We start from the raw sequence: 21069 nt of genomic DNA, 5'->3' as shown, positions 1-21069 counted from the left end.
AGGTCGCCAAAAGCATCCGGAATCCTGGAAGGGACTCTTCGCCGGCCCACTTTGATGTGTGGGTCGTGCGGTACTTGAACTTCATAAAGGTCAGCAACGCTTGCTTCTTTGGGCCGTGTCTTCTGTGGCTCCTTCGATGCTTCAACTTCGTCTTTAGTCATGCTTCTTTCTTCTTCAAGAGTCTCCATGGCTGAAAATTCCTGAAACCACTTCCAACACCAAAACATGAACAGACCCATTCCATGTAAAGTGAGTGGAAAAAAGCTTGACTTCCTCAAAGACTGAGCATGCAATGTAGATGAACATAGAGACGCAGTGCTAAACCGTTCACCACACACGCAAACAATGAGATCGAATCTTGTTGGGCTGATCTATATCAATCAACTGTGGCAATTCACAACGGAAATGCCCATGCTTGGTGCTCATTCTTTCATGTGCTCGTTCTACGAATGTGTCATGCCAATGAAGAGACATGGAATGTGACTTCCTTACATACATACTTTTCAACTTTTCATAAAAAATCCGCATACATTCGTGCTCATCCATGAGAGAAACGTGCTCAACATACAATATGTCATGCCTAAGAAAAGGAATCACATAAAGATGCTGACTAAAATACAAAAAACGGTCACGAATGAAACACTCGAACAATGCGTGCGTACTAATCATGCGAACACATAATACTTCCTGTGAGGGTTCTTTGGACCTAGGCTCGAGAGCCAAGATCGATCCTTCGTGATTGATTAGCTTCGCTAGAAAAAGCATCAACTAACACATCATCCTTGTGAACAATCACATCTTCTTCATGCAACTCATCATGCTTGTGAGAAATCTCATCTTGATCATGCAAATCATCATGCTTGTCTTTATTATCTAAATCATCATGCTGATCATTGTCAATCAAATCATCATCATGCAAATCATTGTCATTCAAATCATCATGCTGCTCATAATCATGCAAATCCTGTGTGTCATGCTTTGGAGAAAAAGAGACTGAGAGAGTCTCCTTCTTATGAATCCGTTCAATCTTGTCTTGCATATTAGCAATGAATGAGGGAGAATGAACAATGTCCTCTCCATGAATGACAATGGGAGAATCACTTTTGGCATTGAGAGTGAAAGTGTTAGCCTCCCAATCAATGAGAGGGTTAGCATCACGTAACCATCGAATGCCCAAAATCATATCACATCCTGAGAGAGGAGAAACAACAAATCTTCTAGTGAAGGCAACTTTTTGAATTGCAAACAACACATCAAGGCACTCCTCCGTGATGAGAGCGTCCATACCGGGAACAAAGCCAGAGACCTCGATAGGAGATCTCTGACTAACTTCTAGGCGGGCTCTCTCAACAAGAGATGGACTGATCACATCATGCATACTACCTGGGTCAAACAATATGACAACGCTGCCCCGTCATATGACCATAACATTTAATGAGAGAATCATCAATGGGAGGGTCGTGAGAAACTTGGGGCACACTCGTGTTATCATTAATTGCATTGACAGAGGAAGTGGGTTCTGTGGATTCTTTGAATTCCTTCGATTCAAGCTTAGGACATGTTCTTTTTATGTGACCCTTAATGTGACAATGAAAACAACGACCTTTCTTAGAATAACTGCTTTGCTCTTCCGACGTGATGTATCCTCCTACAATTCCTTGTGCTACCTTTTCATATGGAGTAAGCGTAGGTTTAGCAATTGTGTTAGCCTTACCCTTAGATTCATTTGAAGAATTCTTTTCTAAGATACTGTTGGAAGATTGGGTAGGAGAGTTACCATTCTTACCATTCTTACGGTTCTTACCGTTCTGAGGGTTCTGAGAAGTCTGCGAGGTTCTTGTGGAAGTCTTGTTCTCCTTAGGCTTTCCCTTGTTGTGCTTCATCTCCTGTGCGAGAGCAATCGCTACCGCCTTGTTGAGATTGATTGGATCGAGCACCTCGACATCGTACTTGATATACTCATCCAATCCATAAAAGAATGCCTCTTTGCGTTCATCATCCGACTTGCGTAATTGGGTACCTAGCTGCAAAACACGATTTGAAAAAGACATAACCGGCATACCATTTTGCATGAGAGCGCGCCAATCGTCCTTCAATCGTGCGAGGTACTGAGGTGGCATAAACCGCGCCTTGAGCTTGTCTTGGAAATCAGCCTAATTGAAGGAAAGAGGTGTGAATTCGTCAGCTTCTTCTAGGTGCGCGGCTAGCTGTGCCTCTTGCAATGCGTGGTACCAATTGATGGCATCGCCGGCAAGGTACATGGTTGTCGTCAAAACTTTGCTATTTCCTGTCTTCTTAGTTGTCGCAAAATAAGCATTAAATTGATGTAACCAAGAATGAATAACCATAGCATCCATCTTACGATCATACTTACTGAAAGTCAACTTCTCTGTGACTGGATGGTTGAAATCCGCATCGTGGCTTGCGCCACTTGATGAACTCCCACGATCTTTGACTGGTTCGAACTTTGAGGCAAGTACTTGTCGAATCAATTCTTGAGTGCGTAGGTTTTGTTGAGCGTCATGCTCGATCTCCAAGGCCACTCTTTGAGCTGCACGCTCGGCCTCCAAGGCCGCGCTTTGAGCTGCACGCTCGGCCTCCAAGGCCGCGCTTCGTGCTGCCGCTTCCTCCTTTCTTTGTGCTTTTCTTTCTTTTCGTTCGTCGCGCTCGCATTCTAAAGCAAGGCGATTCGCTTCTTGTTTGGCCATCATGTCCATCATCTGTTTGACCATTGCCTCCATAGGGTTTGGTACACTTGGTGGCGTAGATGGCGAAGGGGGAGGGTCGAAAAAATCGCCTGGCGGGGAAAAATCTTCGTCGCCTCTCTCATGCTCATCACCTGTATGCAAAGTATCCATTCCGCTTTGGGTGACGACGATGCACTATGATCTTTGGTTCTTAAGTCCACGAGGAACTTGGGTTCTTGAGGGTCTTGAGGTTCTTGAGGTTTTTCTTTCGCTTGCAAACTGTGTTTGAGAGGGATCTTCTCTTCACCCGAGTTCTACTCCGCGCGCGCGCACCCCTTGGCGGCCTTGCGCTCACACCAAGGTTGCTTTTTCCCACCTCACGTTGATTGGCCGGCCGCTAAGAGCACGGTCCGCTCTCAATGAGTGAAAAGAGACACAAGGGGAGGCTGGACAAGCCCTTCTTTCTTGGGATTCCTGTCACTCTTCAAAAACACGATTAGGAATCGACATACCCAAGCGAACTTGGGTTCGTGCGACCTCAACAAGCAAAAAAAATTCTTGTGATTCTTGTGGTTCTTTCCTTGAGTGATACAGAACACTGCCAAAGCTCTGATACCAATGTAAGGTGCAGCGGAATGAATGTTGTTCTTTCTCAAGATGAGTGATCCATATTTGCTCAAGGTTCCTTTTAGTTCTTATAGAAGGGAGAGCCTTCCGTTCTTAATGGAGAGTTCCATGATCACGAACAAAGTGAGTGGACACTGTGCGTGCAAGTGTATGAGATTGAGAGATAGAGAGAAGAGAGATACGACACCAGAGACGTCGTAAAACCCTCTTCCGAAGGCCCACTCTCGTCGGCGAGAGTGGTCTACTATTGATTGCACAAACGGGTACAATGATGATGCATGGAAACTGATAACTTGGGGCTATGTCGGTGACGACGGCGGGGATGACGACAATGACCTAAGGGCTGAAATCTGCAAGCTTCTGATGGCTGTCCAAAAACGCTATCTGCTGAAAATCTGTTGCGAGTTGAATCGCTGATTTCGGGGCTGTTTTTATGCTGCTGAAAACGCTGAAATTGCTTGACGAAAACGCTGGCCTGCTGTTGCGTTTTAATCCTGAAAAACGCTGATTTGGTCTGCTGCGTTTTGGGCTGAAAAACGCTGATGGGATTGGTGCGTTCTGGGCTGATCTGGAAACGCTAGGTGCAAGGGAATGTTGCGGTCACGCCAATGCTGAAAACGCCAAGGCCAGGGATGTGCTAGCGATGAAAAAAACGCTAGGGCTGGTGGTTGATGGAAAATCGCCAAGGCTGGGGGGGTTCTTAATGGTTCTTGCTGAGAAGGTGCCTGTTGAGCGGTGGAGCTCTTGCTGCCTCTTTTGCCATTTAGTCCTAGCTTTGGTTTGCTTATATATTTCCTTACCCAAATTGCCCTACCTACTTTTGTTGGAAAGTCAGTTAAATTAATAAGTGAAAAATGTCAAAAATAGGGAAAATAGGCTAAATGCACTGGAAAAATCCTTTAGCTGATTCTAATGGATTTTGATGGAAATACTGATGATCATGCTGTGTGCAACCAGAGGATATGCATCTATGCTAAGTGATTGGGCATGCACGGTCTACGAATAGACTCACAAAAAGTGCCAGATCACTTCTAATCTAGATTGATTGGACTTGACGGAAACCTTGTTATGGTGTAGCTTGTCCACGGACACATAGGGTTGGATGTGTCACGTGACAACCTCGTTCCATATCTTGCTAAACTGGCTATTAGAACGACATAGCCCTCGCAGAGAGAGATAGAAGTCCATCAAGGTTTCAACCATAGACAAAGCATTAACCTTAGGAATCCAGCTGAGTGCATCAACAACTCCATTGCTGGATCCTTTCTTGTAGTGATCTCAAAGTCAAACTCGTGCATAAGTTCAATCCATCTAGCCTTTCGGCCTCTGAGATCACCCTAATCAAAGACATAGCGCAAAGCGTGATGATTTGTCCATGCAACAAAGGTAGAGCCATGCAAATAATGCCGCCACTTTCTCAAAGCGTGGACCACGACGTAAAGGTCTTTTCATACGTCGGATAACGCATTTCAATATCAAGTTTCTTACTTTCAAACGCAACACGACGTCCATCCTGATATAGCGTTGCACCAAGCACATAATTGCTAGCATCCGTTTCAACTACAAATGGCTTGCTAGGAGCCACAATATGCAATATTGGTGCAGTAGTCACCAAGTGTTGTAGTGCCTTAAAGATCTCCTCTAGATGCTCATCCCAGACAACGAGAGGATAACCTTTACGGTGAGGCCCCAAAGTCTTCGGTCCTTTCATCCCTCCTTTCAAAGTTTGCTCAAGTAGAGAACAACTTTGGAGTAATTTTTGATAAATTTGCAAAAAAATCTAGTAAAGCCTAGAAAGGACTTTCCTTGGCATACATTCCTCAGAATGGGCCAATTTCGTACTTTGTCCATCTTATCAAGGTCAACACAAATTCCATCACAAATAATAATATGACCCATATAGAGAAGCTCTTTCTTGAAGAATTCGCACTTAGAGGCTTTAGCAGAAAGCTTCTCAGTAGCTGCCTCGTCTGCTATGACACTGGTGGCGCTTGCAGAAATTCCATAAACCTAGGATTCTGCACCAATCGAGAAAACAAATTCATAGCGGCAACCAACTGTGTCCTGAATGCATCCTTGTCTAGTTGCCCAGTCATATACCCTTGACCTCGTGGTGCATTCAAATCAACAAAAGGTACTGGCCCTGAACTCTCGCCATGCTCGAACACTGGAGGAGGAACAGCATGTCTGTCCTTGAAGAGGAACCCATTCTCTGGCGTCGTTTCTCCTGTGAGCCATAGTGTAATTCCAAGTTGTGCTCTGTGTCTTCGCGGCAAACCAACCTTTCGATAGCCAAAGAAAAAGATACAATGACTAAATAAAGCACTGAGCGAGCGAATTCCGAACTTGCCAAGGTAAGAAAAAGTGAGAGGGAGGGGAGTAACTTTAGAGCGGAATGAAGAGGGGAAAGGGGAAAAAATTTGCACAAGTGGTAAACACCAAACGCGTTTCGCAATTTAAGCTCTTCAGTGGTGTTACCCTTACAAAAGGAGTAGGAGGGTTTAAATAGGTTTTCACCTAAGGGAGGAGGGGTTCCCAAGGTAGTAGGTACAGAGTTTAATAGAGGAGAAAGCCTCTTCAATAGAGGGGAATTAACTCTAAAGTGGGGTGGGAAAAGGATGGAAAGAGAGAGGTTTAAAGAGTGCTTAAGAGAAAGGGATTAAGACCCAAATTAATGGGGGGTGGGAAAAGGAGGGAAAGAGAGGTTTTAAAGAGTGCATTTAGGGGGTACAAAAAGTGACTTTGACCAAAAATAAAGGACGGGGGGGGATTTGGTGAAACTCTTATTTAGGTGGTATCCTTTTAGGGGGGGGCAAAAAAGGGATCGAAGAGGATGAAAAGGGATTGAAGTAAAGATAAAGGAGAGAAGGTAAAGCTCGGGGAGGGAGGGAGGGGGGGGGGGGGGGGGGAGTTAGGAGAAGGGGGGGAGGCAAGGAGATGGGGGAGCAAGGCTCTTTTTTGAGAGAAGGTTGCCCAAATTGGGTGCATTAAGCCAACAGATGATTGGTTTGGAAAAAGGGGGGAGTTTAGAGTTGATTTCTAGAATGTTGGAAAGAGGTTAATGGAGTGGGCTAAATTGAGTTTTCGGGTAAAGGGTGAAAAGGGGATTTTGACAATGGAAGGAGGGGCAATCTTGTGGTTACCTCCTAAGAGATAAGAGGGCTTGGATGCATGGGAAAGCACGCTTTCAAAAAAGGTGCAGGGTACCCTTTAGCCCTCAGTCGGTGGAAAAAAAAGGTTGCGAATAGAAATGAAACCCTCAAGCGAGTTTTCCCTGATGATATATCTCTTGAGCTCCGATAGAATAAAGGCAGCTTTCTGGTGGGTGGGGTGCCAAGATTGCCATGGGATATAGTTGTAGGAGTTAAGAGGTTTTTGGTGGCGATCTCAAAGTCAAACTCGTGCGTAAGTTCAATCCATCTAGCCTTACGGCCTCTGAGATCACCCTAATCAAAGACAGCGCAAAGCGTGATGATTTGTCCATGCAACAAAGGTAGAGCCATACAAATAATGCCGCCACTTTCTCAAAGCGTGGACCACGACGTAAAGGTCTTTTCATACGTCGGATAACGCATTTCAATATCAAGTTTCTTACTTTCAAACGCAACACGACGTCCATCGTGATATGTGTCCATGGACAAGCTACATCACGACAAGGGTTGAGTCAGTCCAGTTAGTCTAGATTAGCAAGTGTTCTGGCACTTTTGTGAGTCTGTTCGCAAACCGTGCATGCCCAGGCATGTGGAATAGGTATGTTCATGGTTTTGTGTTGGAAATGGTTTCAGGAATTTTCAGCCATGGAGATTCTTGAAGGAGAAAGAAGCATGACTCTAGATGAAATTGAAGCATCGAAGGAGCCTCAAAAGACTTTGTCGCTTTCGGCGTGGACAAAAGAAGCAAGCGTTGCAGACCTTTATGAAGTTCAAGTACCGCACGACCCACACATCAGAGTGGGCCAGCGAAGAGTCCCTTCTAGGATTCCGGATGCTATTGGCGATCTCCCTCGACGCCATACAGTTTGGTACCAGTACCTCACTTTGATAAGGAGGGGATGTCACGTGACACATCCAACCCTATGTGTCCGTGGACAAGCTACAATACAACAAGGGTTCAGTCAGTCCAGTCAGTTTAGATTAGCAAGTGTTCTGGCACTTTTGTGAGTCTGTTCGCAGACCGTGCATGCCCAGGCACTTAGTGTAGATGCATATCCTTTGGTTGCACACAACATGATCATAAGCATTCCCAACAGAATCCATCAGAATCCTTCAGGGGAATTTTCCAGTGCATTTAACCTATTTTTGACATTTTTCACTTATTATTTTAAGTTACTTTTGTTGGGAACTGAGTAGGGCAATTTGGGTAAGATAATATATAAGCAAACCTAGGATAGCACTAATTGGCAGAAGAGCAAGGAGAACACATGCTACAGGCAGCAGGTTCCCTCTCTCTCTCTCAACAAGACTTTCCCCCTTGGTGGCGTTTTTCCTCCAAGCAAGACCTCCATCTTCTTGGCGTTTTTCAGCAAGGCCTCATCGCCATAAGCACCATCTTCTTGGCGTTTTCAGCCAAGCCTCATCGCCACAGATCCCAGTCCACTAGCGTTTTTCAGCATCAGCCACAGATCCAACACCCTAGCGTTTTCAGCAGTCAGTCAGCATCAGCCACAGATTCAACATGCTAGCGTTTTTCAGCCTGCATACTCAGCCCTAAATCAGCGTTTTGTACAGCCATTTTCAGCCTAAAACCAGCGTTTTGAAAGAGCCTAAAACTAGCGATTTTGGGACAGCAGATTTCAGCCTTCTGGCGATTTTGGACAGCAGAGAAAGTGCATCAGTTTTCAGCCATAGAGTCGGTTCTGTCATCCCCGTCGTCGACATCGACATAGCCTAGACTTGCATCAGTTCTCGTTTATTCACTTTGTACCAGTTTGTGCAATCAATAGTAGACCACTCTCGCCAACGAGAGTGGGGCCTTCGGAGGAGGGTTGTACAACGTCTGTGGTGTCGTATTCTCTTCTCTCTCTATCTCCCAGTCTCATACACTTTCACGCATAGTGTCCAGTCACTTTGTTTGTATTCATTGCACTCTCTCATTAAGAACGGAAGGCTCTCCCTTCCATAAAAACAAAAGGAACCTTGAGCACAGTTCGGAGCACTCATTTTGAGCAAAGTTCAAACATTCATTCCGCTGCACCTTACACCAGATCACCCATACAGCGATCCCATCGCTTTCCCAAAGCTCTTGGGGATATTAAGGATCAATTTGGGTCAAAACCCTAAACCTGCAAAAATACATAGCAGGCTGTATTTTACTGTTTTGGGCTCCGTTTCGTGTGCCGGTCACATCCATAGCAAGCTCTCGTACTCCCGCACCTGTAGGGCTACTTGCCCGTTGAATTGGATGAGATTTCTCGTGTGAAATTTCTCCGAATTGACCTGTACCTGTGGGGATTAGCAATTAGCTAATCCAGTACTTGGACAAGAGGCTCTTGCCTCGGCATACACGCATGAACCCACACAACTGCACATAGAGATGGAAAGACCTTGAGTGGGGCATTACGATCAAGTATTCAAAGGGGGAGAGGGGTACGCGAGAGCGGAATCATCGCGCTACATAGAGCAAGGGAGAAGGAGAGCTTTCCATTAAAGTTGTGATCACTTGCACCCACTACTCACACACTGTGGATCACTTATTGAAGCAAAATCCAACCTCTACTCTTAAATTGGGCGCCCCCTCTTCATGCTGGATTGGCAATTCCACCTGGAGCTGCCATGTGTCCCTTATGCCTCTTTTGAGTTAATTTCCTAGTACCCACCGACTTATAAAGTGTAGCGAGGGGCCTAAATGACTTTGAACTGAGCCTAGACACCCTTTTATTGCTCAGATTCTAGTGCCGACCGGCCCGACCATCTCGTGGCGACCTGCCCTTCCCAATTGCGGGTGAAACTCTCGGCCGTTGGTCGTTTCACACCGGCCACACAATGTCCGGCCATTTGTGACTTCAAAAAGAGGGTCCCAAAGATCAAATAAAAATCGAGGGAAAGAAACCAACAACTAAGGTTAGTGATTGCCACAACACACACACACACACACACAGAGAGAGAGAGAGAGAGAGAGAGAGAGAGAGAGAGAGAGAGAGAGAGAGAGAGAGAGAGAGAGAGAGAGAGAGAGACAGAGACAGAAAGAAAAGAAAGAAAGCTTTATTTACGTCTTCTAAAGGTCGAAGTCGGCCTATTAGACAAATCAATGTACATCTAGTGGTAGTCCGGGTGTCTGGAAAAGAAAATACTGAAAATAAAATGCTGAAATGAAAGCTAATCTAGAACCGGGATGTGCAGTGTGGTGGTATGATGGTAATGTGTGGTGGTATGGGTATATATGGCTCTGGCACCGCAGATACTGACCATATGAATATATGGCTGTGGATGTAGCTCTGTCACAGCAGAAAATGACTACCTCGTGCTGAGTGAAAGTAAAAGTGTGAGGGCATACCCGTGTCAGAGCTGGCTAGTAGTGTGTAATGGGTGATGGGTATAAAAAGTGGTACATGGGGGGGAGGGGCTGAAAAACCCGATGTAAGTGGGTGCTCCAATGTGTGGTGGAGCGGGCCCTCTCCAGTTGCTGCTCATGAAGTGTACGGATCCTCAGTGTATCCTGCTGGTATAGACGGGGCCGTCGGTATCCTAACTCCCGGGGTCAGCATCGTGCTCGCTGTGCCTCTGCCTGCTCGAGTGTCAGCCCAGTCGTCGTCGGCGGTGTGGGATCCCCTGAAGTCATTCTCTGGAAAAAAATGAGTGATCGTCTGCTGAACACCTCCAGTGTCATGTGGTCGTGGTCGTGTAGACTCCTCACGTATGTGGAGTGCTCCTGTGATGAAATGGCCCACATGAGTCTGGTCTCTCCTCCTCATGCATGTCTGGAGAGTGCCCTCAATCCCAAATCTCTGTCTAAGCTCTGAGTAAGCTGGGCATCGTAGCATGAAGTGCTCCTCCGTCTCCACCTCTGTCTGACACACTGGGCAAGTCCGGTTCTCTCGTGGTATGCCTCTGGCTCTGCCCCGCTCAATCTCAAGCTGGTGTGATGAGACTCGGAGCTGGCCGATGGCTACCCGTAGGTGATGTGGCATGTACTGCTGCATATACTGAGGGGTGTCTATGAAGCCCTGATCTGATATCTGGAGAAAATGCTCATGGTAGTGGAGCATTTTCGTCGGTAGTGGCTGCCTGGGGCTGATCCATGTCCTCTCAATGTAAATATGCGAAATCTCCTGACTGATGATCCTATTCCTCTCCTGATGAGTGAGAGTATAAGTAGGTGCATGGATGTCATACTGGAGGGGTGGTAGTCGATCTATATCAAGCCCATGTCTAGTGAACCACTCGCTAGTCTGTGCATACCAAGAAGAGGCATCTCCCGCCAGTGCCATAGACTGTGATGCCTGTAGTGCTCGATAGGCAATGCGGTCCCTATCCATACTCTGTAATCTATGTAACAAGCAAACCGTCTGAAACAGTGCCTCTACTAGCATAGGTGGGACTGCTAGCTCTGCTCTGACTATATCATGTGGAACGGACGGCTTGTTGCGGATCATCCTGGAGATCATCAGTACCTGTGGGCGCTCTATCAAAGGCCAGATCGAGTCTGCCAAGCCAGGTCCCCATATGGCTGCCCCATACATAAGAGCCGGTGTAACCAAAGTGTCAAAAAACCACCCCTTCGTACGGGGCTCCTGAAAGTGTGCCTGGTGGCACTGTCTCTCCATCTGTGCGAGTGCGGAGTACCCCCTGGTCAGTCTGTCTCTGGCTGCCTATGTCATGGAAAAGGCCCCTGATGTCGCGGTAAAAGTCACCCCCAAGTAGACATATGAGTCTACAACCTCGATACTGTCCCTTGCTGCTGTGAAAGAGATCTCTCGTCTGATCCGTACTGATGCATGAAAGATGAGAACCTTGGTTTTCCCAAGGTTCACTGCGAGCCCTCGCTGCGCACAAAAGTCATCAAGCCCAAGTAGATGCTGACGCAGCCCCTCTGCTGCCTTTGATATGAGTACAATATCATCGGCATATAATAGTATATGGATTGTGGTGCCACCCATCTCCACCCCATCACCTCCTCTATGCTGAATAAAATCCACTATCTCATCAATGTAGAGCCCAAAGAGTGTAGGGGAGAGTGGACATCCTTGTTTCACACCAATGGTGCTAAACAAGGTCTCTGTAGTGCCTCCTGGACATCGTACTCGCCCACATACCTGCTCATAAAGTGTATATATGCCCCATATCATGTCCTCCTCAAGCCCAAGTGAGAGTAGTCGCCTGAAGAGTCGCTCACGTGGCACTGTATCAAATGCTTTGCGAAAGTCCACAAAGCAACAGTAAAGCCTCCTCTTCCTCACTCGTGCCTGGTCGATCAAGCAGCGTAGCGTGAAGATATGATCGATGGTAGAGTATGTGCGGCGGAACCCAGCCTGTCCTGCAGCTCGGATGCCTGCTGCCTCTGCTCTGGTGCTAAGCTCCTCCTCTAAAACCGCGCCATAGAGCTTGGCCAAAATGTGGCCAATCATAATAGTCCTGTATGTGTTGGGATCCATGGTGTCTCCAGACTTGTGTATAGGTACAATGATGTGCTGTGTCCACGAGTCTGGAAATCCCTCCACAAGTGCGCGGTTAAAGAGATGAGCTATGAAAGGTGCCAAGGTCTCTCTCCCATAAATCAGATGCTCGGCCTGTAGCTCGGTCTGGTCTCGAGCTCTACCATGTTGTAGATGCCGGATGGCTCGAGCTACCATCTCTGATGTGAAGAAAGACGAAGTGGTAGGCCGTGGTCCCTGTGGCATGGGCATCGGTGGCTGTCCTGGTATCTGGCAAAGGTCCTTTGCATAGCGGTACCATGTGTCCGGGTCCTCGATCGATGTCGGTGGCCTGCGCTCGCGGATGCGGCGCCATGCCTCTGCACTATCTCGGCTCATGAGCAAGTGATATAAGTCCCAGTATTGCTGCTCCTCCCATTCCCGCTTTTTACGGCGGGTGAGAGACTGCATTTGGCGCTGAGCCTGGCGGTGTGTGAGTACCCCGCGGGCCTCATCCTCTCTGAGCTGACATCGTAATGCTCTGCAATCATCGTCATACCAGCTGTTCCGTGGCATGGAACCTGTGCGGGGTGCATGTATGCGTGTGTGGTGAGGGAAGCTCTGAATGGCAGATGTGTGAATCATGGAGGTAAGATCTGATGTGAGTGATTCTAGGGGGGCATGTGGGTCGAGAGATAGGAGATGTGTGCGGAGATGGTGTGCATAGACATGAGAGAGCTCGTATGTAAAATGAATAGTGGTATGTGGTTGTGTGAGTGGGGTGGGTGTGTGTGACAAATGGGAGGTGAGTGTGAAAGTGAGGAAAGTGTGGTCTGTGCCGATAGGACGTCTCCCGACACTGAAAGATCGGAGAAGCTGGGCCCCCAGAAGACTCCCAAGAATGTAGTCGACAGTACTCTCTCCCCCCCTGTGAGGGAAGCAAGTGAGCCCGCTCAAATCTGGCCACCTCTGCATCCCGTTATAAATAACGAGATGATGTCGGCTACCAAGCTCCAATAGGTGACTGCCGTACCCGGTGGTATCCTGCCCTGAGTCTGCTAATCCCCATCTCCTCTGGGTCTAAACTGTTCATAATCTCTGGGTGGTCCATATCATAGAGCTCGCACTGCCTGGTCTGGGTGCGCCCGTTGAAGTCTCCCATAAGGAAGACCTCTCCGAGTGCTGAGTAGCGGAGTATGTCATCTGAGAGTGGTGTATAAGGGGAATCCCCCTCCCGTGCATGCCCATCGGTGCTCGCATATGAGGAGCCTCGTGGTGGAAAGTAGCAAATGGCGATATAGACCCAATGCTCGTGGTCTATCTCCAGGCGTACCCATAGAAAACGTGCCTCCTCATCTCGGCTCACAATCTGTATATGACTACTGATAGAACGGCGAAATAATATGGCCACCCCACCGGATCCTCGTGAAGTGCCGCGGCGAGTGGTAGCTCGAAAGACTGACTCCCATCTGAAGCCTGCAATGGTTGGTAGCCCCCTTTCAGGGCTCTCATGGGTCTCAGTGATGCAAATGAAGTCGTGGTCCTCTATAAGCTCCTCCAGTCTGTCGAGGCGAGTCCACAATGACCCATTGCAGTTCCACACTACTCCTCTGAGAAGTATCTCCGGTCGCAACGGCGTCCCATGGGCCGCGTGCCCCTATTTCATGGGGCGCCCATCCACGAAAATACGACCATCTCTGTAGAAGGCCTTTCGGCCCTCTCTCCTCGCCTGTAATATCTGAGGCATGCAGGTATGGCGGTGCTCGACTTGCATCCTCGTCAGATCCTCGTTGATGTAGATGGGGCTGCTTGGAAGCGTGCGGATCAGGACTCGCTTTCGAAAGAAAGCCACTCTCTCTTGCGGGGACCGCATCTGCAGCACCAAAGCCCGTGCTCTCGAGGAGTCCCGTCCTGCTCTCCATGCACGGGTGAAGGGCATAGTCTCTCCAAAGCCGAGCCGTTTGCACAGCTCCTCGGCATCTCTCTCTGGTGAAGGTCCCTCTGCCAGGCCGGTCACACGGATGTTGAGGCGTCGAGCCTGCCTCAACCTCTCCTCGTCCAGGGTGTCCTGGACTCTGATGTGCTCCTCACGTACGGCATCCTCCTTGACCTCCTGCTTGATGGTCTTGCGGACCACCTCCACCCATTTCCCCTGGGTAGCCTCCATCTCGGTGTGCAGCTCCTTCTTCAAGTCTTCTTTAATAGTCTCCACGTGTGAGATCTCTCCATCTTCCCGGGCCACAATGATCGAGGCTCATAGAAGCTCTATCTCCTTCTTGGTCTCCCCAAGCTCAATCCTAAGAGCTTCATTCTCCTTTCGCAAATTGGTGATGTATTGGTGCATCACTCCAGTGGCCTGTAGGATCTCCGCTTGGAGCATCCCTTCCATTTCCCGGCGGATTGAGGCAAGTAGCTCCTCTGAGACTTTGTTACGGGGGCGGTACCGGGCAAGGGGGGTCGTCATGAGCCCCCTGCCAACTTTTGTTGCGGATGGAGGGGGGGTTGCCATGGTCGATGGGGGAGAAAGAGAGAGAGCTATGTGGCCATACAGTGGCAGGGGGACTGGCTGGTTTGCTACACAGTGGGCTGTTTTACCACTATTCAGCGATTTGCAGCCATGTGTAATGCAGGAGCTGAATGGAGGTATAGCAGCGCTGGGCCATGGGCTGTAGATGGCGATGGGCAGAGTTGTGGCGTGGGCTGAGAGGGAGCTCGTGGCAGCAGGCTGGTGGGCACGCTGAGAGAGAGAGAGAGAGAGAGAGAGAGAGAGAGAGAGAGAGAGAGAGAGAGAGAGAGAGAGAGAGAATGAAATGTTATATTAACGTCTTCAGAAGGCCAGAACGACCTATGAGACCAGAAAGTTACAATGTGGTGGATCTGATACAAAGTCAGAGTAACAAAAATGACAAAATAAAATGACAGAATAAAATGCTATGGAATCTGAAACAGCTAGGGGGGGGGGAGGGGGAGGAAATGAAATGATATATTAACGTCTTCAAAAGCCAAAATGACCTATGAGACCGATCCATTACTAACTGGTGAATCTGATACCATGTCTGAGTACAGAAGAAATGAAATTAGAAGTGCTACTAGCTGGAACTCTGTGGGGTATGTGTGATCACTGATACAATGGGTGCCCAATATAAGAGAAAAATACAATGGGTGATGAATCCATCCTCATTTGTACTCTGGATGTTGAGATAGTATGGCTCGAATCTTGAGCGAGAGAGAGAGAGAGAGAGAGAGAGAGAGAAAAGAAAGAAAGAAAGAAAGATTTTTAACGTCTATGTCAGGCCGAAATCGGCCTATGAGACAAATCAAATGTACATGGCGTGTATGGCATCCGTCTATCGGAAAGACAAATGAAAGAGAGAGAGAGAGAGAGAGAGAGAGAGAGAGAGAGAGAGAGAGAGAGAGAGAGAGAGAGAGAGAGAGAGTGATCGATTGATCTGTAATTTTTTTTTGCAGAATGTGGGAGTTTGGTGTTGGGTTATTTATGATTTCTGTCTGGCCAAATTCCTTGGTTTTGACCTCTATCTATGGGCTTGTAGAGGATTTGGCCATTGTCTCAATGGGAGTTACAGTTGGAAATTGGGTGGATAAAAACCCACGCCTCAAGGTTAGTGGTCCTATTTATAAAACTCATCATTCTTTATAATAATGACTATTTTTTTTTGTTTCTTTTAATAAAAGGTGGCCTAAGGAAGACAGAGAGAGGGGGGTGTTAGTGCTCCCCAAGGATCCATCCTGGACATATGGCATGGCACAAGCCAAACACATATGGCCTCCTGGATGATAAAACAGCCCGAGGACCATGTCGGAGATGGATGAATGTGCTGCTTTGCAAACTGCTACGATGCTGAAAGCGCTCTACAGGCTACCAATTCTGCAAATTTCCCTCAACCCGGAAGAGCTTACATGCTCGCTGGTCAATGGTGGTATCGACTATCAAAATCAGCCACCTGAAGTGATGCCCTAGGGGTCTACAATTCACCTTGGCTGGCTGTCTCTCCTTCAGCTAGCAGCAGGATCTAGTAAGCACAAATCGCATGAGTGATCAAGGGTCTGGTCACCTATAGGTGCCCCCCTGTAGCAAAGATTTAGGTCCCCCCTCTTTTTTGTCCATATTCAATCTAGTCTCTCTACCCTCCATTTTACCACCTTACTATGTGACATGGGAGATCTTTCCTTATCTAGCTTTTGTCGAGAATGGAAATATCAGTATTGTATACTTTATGAACTCTGTCCTACATGACCATGCAATGGCCCAAATTTTGTGTCGCCCATCTGGATATAGCAGTGTGATTTGGAATGTTCATCTTCTGTAACTCAAAGTTGTAGCAGGGAAATTGTGCTTTCGTTTTCTTTGTGAAGTGTGTGCCTCTTGGTGCAATATGCATGAAGTCTCATAAGTACTGAAAGACAAGATCGTACAAGTATACAATAAACAACACACACTTGTCGACCACAATAGACATGTAGTCGACCGTAGTAAATATTGTAGACCAGTGTGGACAGGAATAGTTGTCAACACTCTATAGAGTCAATGAATAGTAGAGCCCTTTGGCTTTAAGTATGAACTACAATTGTCTGGCTGCTAACAACACCCTCAACTTCATGCCAATAGGGATATAAGGGGTTGTCAAGGCTCAACTGTTCGTGGAGTTGTGCTGTGAGACTGCATGATGTTGGACACAAGACTTCCTGAGACTGCGGTATATAATGATAGCGTATGGGATGATGGCGTGGGCTACTCTAGAAATGTAACTGTTTGGCCATCTCATTTGCTTATCTGAAAGCTGTTTTTGGGGCAAGAAATACTGTCACAAGTTTGTGACATGGCATAGCTTCCAACTTGCAGATTTTGGGCGAGAGGTCAAAAGGGGTTAAGGAACCTAACCCCTCCCAACTTACCAAAGTTGGCCAAGGGGCCTAAAGAAAAGCAGAGACTCCAATTGTGTAGAAGTGCTGACGGGGCAAACTGTACGGACGTCCTCGGAATTTTCAAAAAAGTGCCAACGTGGCAATCTGTACAGATAGCTGCCATTTTACGCTAGGGACAGAGGGGCGCCATCTTTTGGGAGTTGAGCTTTTCATAGTAGGTGCTTCTAGGCCTAAGGCCACTATAAAACGTTTATAAGCAAAGCCAGGGCCTCTCTCTCTGGCAGATTAGCTTGGGAGCACTACAGCGAGAGGACCCTCTGTAACGTGACACATCCAACCCTATGTGTCTGTGGACAAGCTACAGCATGACTAGGGTTCAGTCAGTCAAGTCAGTCTAGAATAGGAAGTGATCTGGCACTTTTGTGAATCTGTTCGCAAACCGTGCATGTCCAGACACTTAGATTAGATGCATATCCTCCGGTTGCACACAACATGATCATCAGCATTACCGTCAGAATCCATCGGAATCCATCAGGGGAATTTTCAAGTGCATTAAACCTGTTTGCCCTATTTTTGACATTTTTTCACTTATTTATTAAGTGACTTTTGTTGGGAACTAGGTAAGACGACCCCCCCCCCCCCCCACCAACCTGGCGTTTTTGGAGCCCAGAAGGCCAGCATTTTTCAGCCCTGCCATCAGCTTTTTCAGTCCCTTGCATAGGCGATTCTGCACCAGCACTTCAGCCTTGCAGATAGCGTTTTGTAGCAGCAACAACCAGCCAGATCTAGCGTTTTTCCCCAGCCTCAGATCCAACGATTTTCAGCAGCTAGCAAGTAGCGTTTTTGCATCATAGCTGCAGGCCTACACTTGGCGTTTTGACCAGCAGCCCAACGTTTCTGATCCAGCAATATTCAGCATGTGTGGACAGTAGTAGCCAACGTTTTGAACAGCTATACGATCATTTTTGGACTGCCATATTCAGTGTCACGTGACACATCCAACCCTGTGTGTCCGTGGACAAGCTACAACACGACAAGGATTCAGTCAGTCCAGTCAGTCTAGATTAGAAGTGTTCTGGCACTTTTGTGAGTCTGTTCGCAAACCGTGCATGCCCAGACACTTAGAGTAGATGCATATCCTCTGGTTACACACAGCATGATCATAAGCATTCCCATCAGAATCCTTCAGGGAAATTTTCCAGTGCATTTAGCCTATTTTCCCTATTTTTGACATTTTTCACTTATTATTTTTAAGTGACTTTTGTTGGAAAGGAGGTAGGGCAAATTGAGTAAGTTTGTATATAAGCAAACCTAGACTAGCACTAATTGGCAGAAGAGGCAGCAGGAGCACCATCGCTCAATAGGCAACTTCTCAGCAAGAACCTTGGTGGCATTTTCTCCTCCAAGCAAAGACTCCCTCCTTGCTAGCGTTTTTCATCCAGATGGCGTAGCAAGGCAACCTCAGCAGTTAGCGTTTTCATCAGCTAGAACCATCGCCAACAGTCCCAGCACTTAGCGTTTCAGCCTCAGTACCCATCGACAGACAGTCCCAGCCCTAGCATTTTTGATCCAAGAATTTGCCGCAATAGATCTCAGCCCTTGGGTGCTGTCAGCAGGCCTTTGTCGCTCCCATTGCATGGCGATTTTCAGCATTTGACAAGATAAGGAACCAGCAGATTTTCAGCCATTAAGACCAGCAAAATCAGCGTTTTCTCTTGCATTTTCAGCAATAGCAGAATTCAGCCAGCAGCGTTTTTGGACAGCAGTATCAAAGCATCAGTTTTCAGCCCTTAGATCGGTCTCGCCATCCCTGTCGTCGTCATCGATCTAGCCTAGACTTGCATCGGTTCCATGCACACACTTTGTACCAGTTTGTGCAATCAATAGTAGACCACTCTCACCGACGAGAGTGGGGCCTTCGGAGGAGGATTTTACAACGTCTCTGGTGTCGTTTCTCTCTTCTCTCTCTATCTCTTAGTCTCATACACTTGCACGCACAGTGTCCACTTACTTTGTTTGTGATCATAGCACTCTCTCATTAAGAATGGAAGGCTCTCCCTTCCATAAGAACAAAAGGAACCTTGAGCACAGTTCGGAGCACTCATCTTGAGCAAAGTTCAAACATTCATTCCGCTGCACCTAACATTGGTATCAGAGCTTTGGCAATGTTCTGTATCACTCAAGGAAAGAACCACAAGAGCCACATAATTTTTTGCTTGTTGAGGTCGCACGAACCCAAGTTCGCTTGGGCGTGTCGATTTCTAATCGTGTTTTTGAAGAGTGACAGGAAACCCAAGAAAGAAGGGCTTGTCCAGCCTCCCCTTGTGCCTCTTTTCACTCATTGAGAGAGGACCGTGCACTTAGCGGCTGGCCAATCGACGTGAGGTGGGAAAAAGCAACCTTGGTGTGAGCGCAAGGCCGCCAAGGGGTGCGCCTGTGGGAAAGAGCAGAACTCGGGTGAAGAGAAGATCCTTCTCAAACACAGATTGCAAGCAAAAGAAGACGCTCAAGAACCTCAAGAACCCAAGACCTACAAGAACTTAAGTTCCTTGTGAACTTAAGAACCAAATATCATAGTGAATGGTCATCACCCGAAGCGGAATGGATACTTGTGATGAGCATGGGAGTAGCGAAGAAGAGTTTTCCCCACTAGGAGGCGTTCTCGACCCTCCCCTTCCCCATCTACGCCACGAATTGTACCAAATTCCATGGAGGCGATGGTCAAGTCGATGATGGAGATGTCGGCACAACAAGAAACGAATCGAGTTGCGATGGCACAACTAGAAAGAAAAGCAGAACGACAGGAAGCCATGGAACGCGAGCACGAAGAACGAAACGAAAGAAATTCAATACAACAAGAAGCGACTCGCATTGCCTTGGAACGCGAGCGTGACGAACGAAAAGAAAGAAAAGCACAAAAAAAGGAGGAAGCTGAAGCAAGACGAGCGGCCTTGGAGGCCGATCAGGAGGTTCAAAGAGACCTCCGCACTCAAGAATTAGTTCGACAAGTTCTTGCCTCAAAGTCTGAACCAGCCAAAGATGTTGGTAGTTCCTCAAGTGGTGCAAGCGGGGATGCGGACTCCAACAACCCAGTCACAGAGAAGTTGACTTTCAGTAAGTATGATAGTAAGATGGATGCAACGGTTATTCATTCTTGGTTGCATCAATTTAATGCTTATTTTGCGACAACTAAGAAGACAGGAAATAGCAAGGTTTTGACGGCAGCTATGTACCTTGCTGGTGATACCATCAATTGGTACTACGCATGGCAAGAGGCACAGTTAGCTGCGCACCTAGAGGAAGCCGACGAATTCACGCCCCTTTCTTTCAATTGGGCCGATTTCCAAGACAAGCTCAAGGCGCGGTTTATGCCACCTCAGTACCTCGCACGGTTGAAGGACGATTGGCGCGCTCTCAAGCAAAATGGTATGCCGGTTATGTCTTTTTCTAATCGTGTTTTGTAGCTAGGTACTCAATTATGCAAGTCGGATGATGAGCGCAAAGAGGGATTCCTTTTTGGGTTAGACGAATATATCAAGTTTGATGTAGAAGTCTTCGATCCAATCGATCTCAACAAAGCGGTAGCGATTGCTCTCTCACAGGAGATGAAACACAACAAGGGAAAGCCTAAGGAGAACAAGACTTCCACAAGTACCTCGCAGACTTCTCAGAACCCTCAGAACGGTAAGAATGGTAAGAACGGTAACTCTTCTAATCAATCTTCCAACAGTCTCTTAGAACCTAAGGGTAAGGCTAACACAATTGCTAAACCTAAGCTTACTCCAGATGAAAAGGTAGCACAAGGAATTGTAGGAGGATACATCACGTCGGAAGAGCAAAGCACTTATTCTAAGGAAGGTCATTTTCATTGACATTAAGGGTCACATAAAAAGAACATGTCCTAAGCTTGAATCGAATGAATCTAAAGAATCCACAGAACCCACTTCCTCTGTCAATGCAATCAATGATAACACGAGTGTGCCCCAAGTTTCTCCTGACCCTCCATTGATGATTCTCTCATTAAATGTTATGGTCATATGATAGGGCAGCGTTTTGTTATATTGTTTGACCCAGGTAGTATGCATGATGTGATCAGTCCCTCTCTTGTTGAGAGAGCCCGCCTAGAGGTTAGTCAGAAATTTCCTCGAGGTCTCTGGCTTTGTTCCCAGTATGGACTCTCTCATCACGCAACAGTGTCTTGGTGTGTTGTTTACAATTCAACAAGCTGCTTTCTGTAGAAAATTTTTAGTCTCTCCTCTCTCAGTATGTGCTATGATTTTGGGCATTCGATGGTTTTGTGAG

At 47.2% G+C, this 21069-nt stretch overlaps 1 protein-coding gene and 1 pseudogene across 2 annotated transcripts in view; one reads left to right on the top strand and one right to left on the bottom strand.

Annotated features, from left to right (window-relative positions):
- The window catches only part of LOC147424375 (solute carrier family 40 member 1-like), an 82267-nt gene that overhangs the window by 18164 nt on the left and 43034 nt on the right, over nt 1–21069 (top strand). For both annotated transcript variants that reach the window (XM_086500507.1, XM_086500506.1), the window contains exon 2: nt 15352–15502. In XM_086500507.1, the coding sequence (XP_086356633.1) occupies nt 15352–15502 (151 nt within the window). The remainder of the gene's footprint in view (nt 1–15351; nt 15503–21069) is intronic.
- LOC147424376 (uncharacterized) lies at nt 9822–10992 on the bottom strand (annotated as a pseudogene).

This window comes from Adiantum capillus-veneris, chromosome 25 (assembly GCF_014529385.1).
Source record: "Adiantum capillus-veneris isolate H3 chromosome 25, ASM1452938v2, whole genome shotgun sequence".
NCBI lineage: Eukaryota > Viridiplantae > Streptophyta > Polypodiopsida > Polypodiales > Pteridaceae > Adiantum > Adiantum capillus-veneris.
Note: the sequence above shows the minus strand (reverse complement) of the source record. Positions and strands in the feature narration are given on the sequence as shown.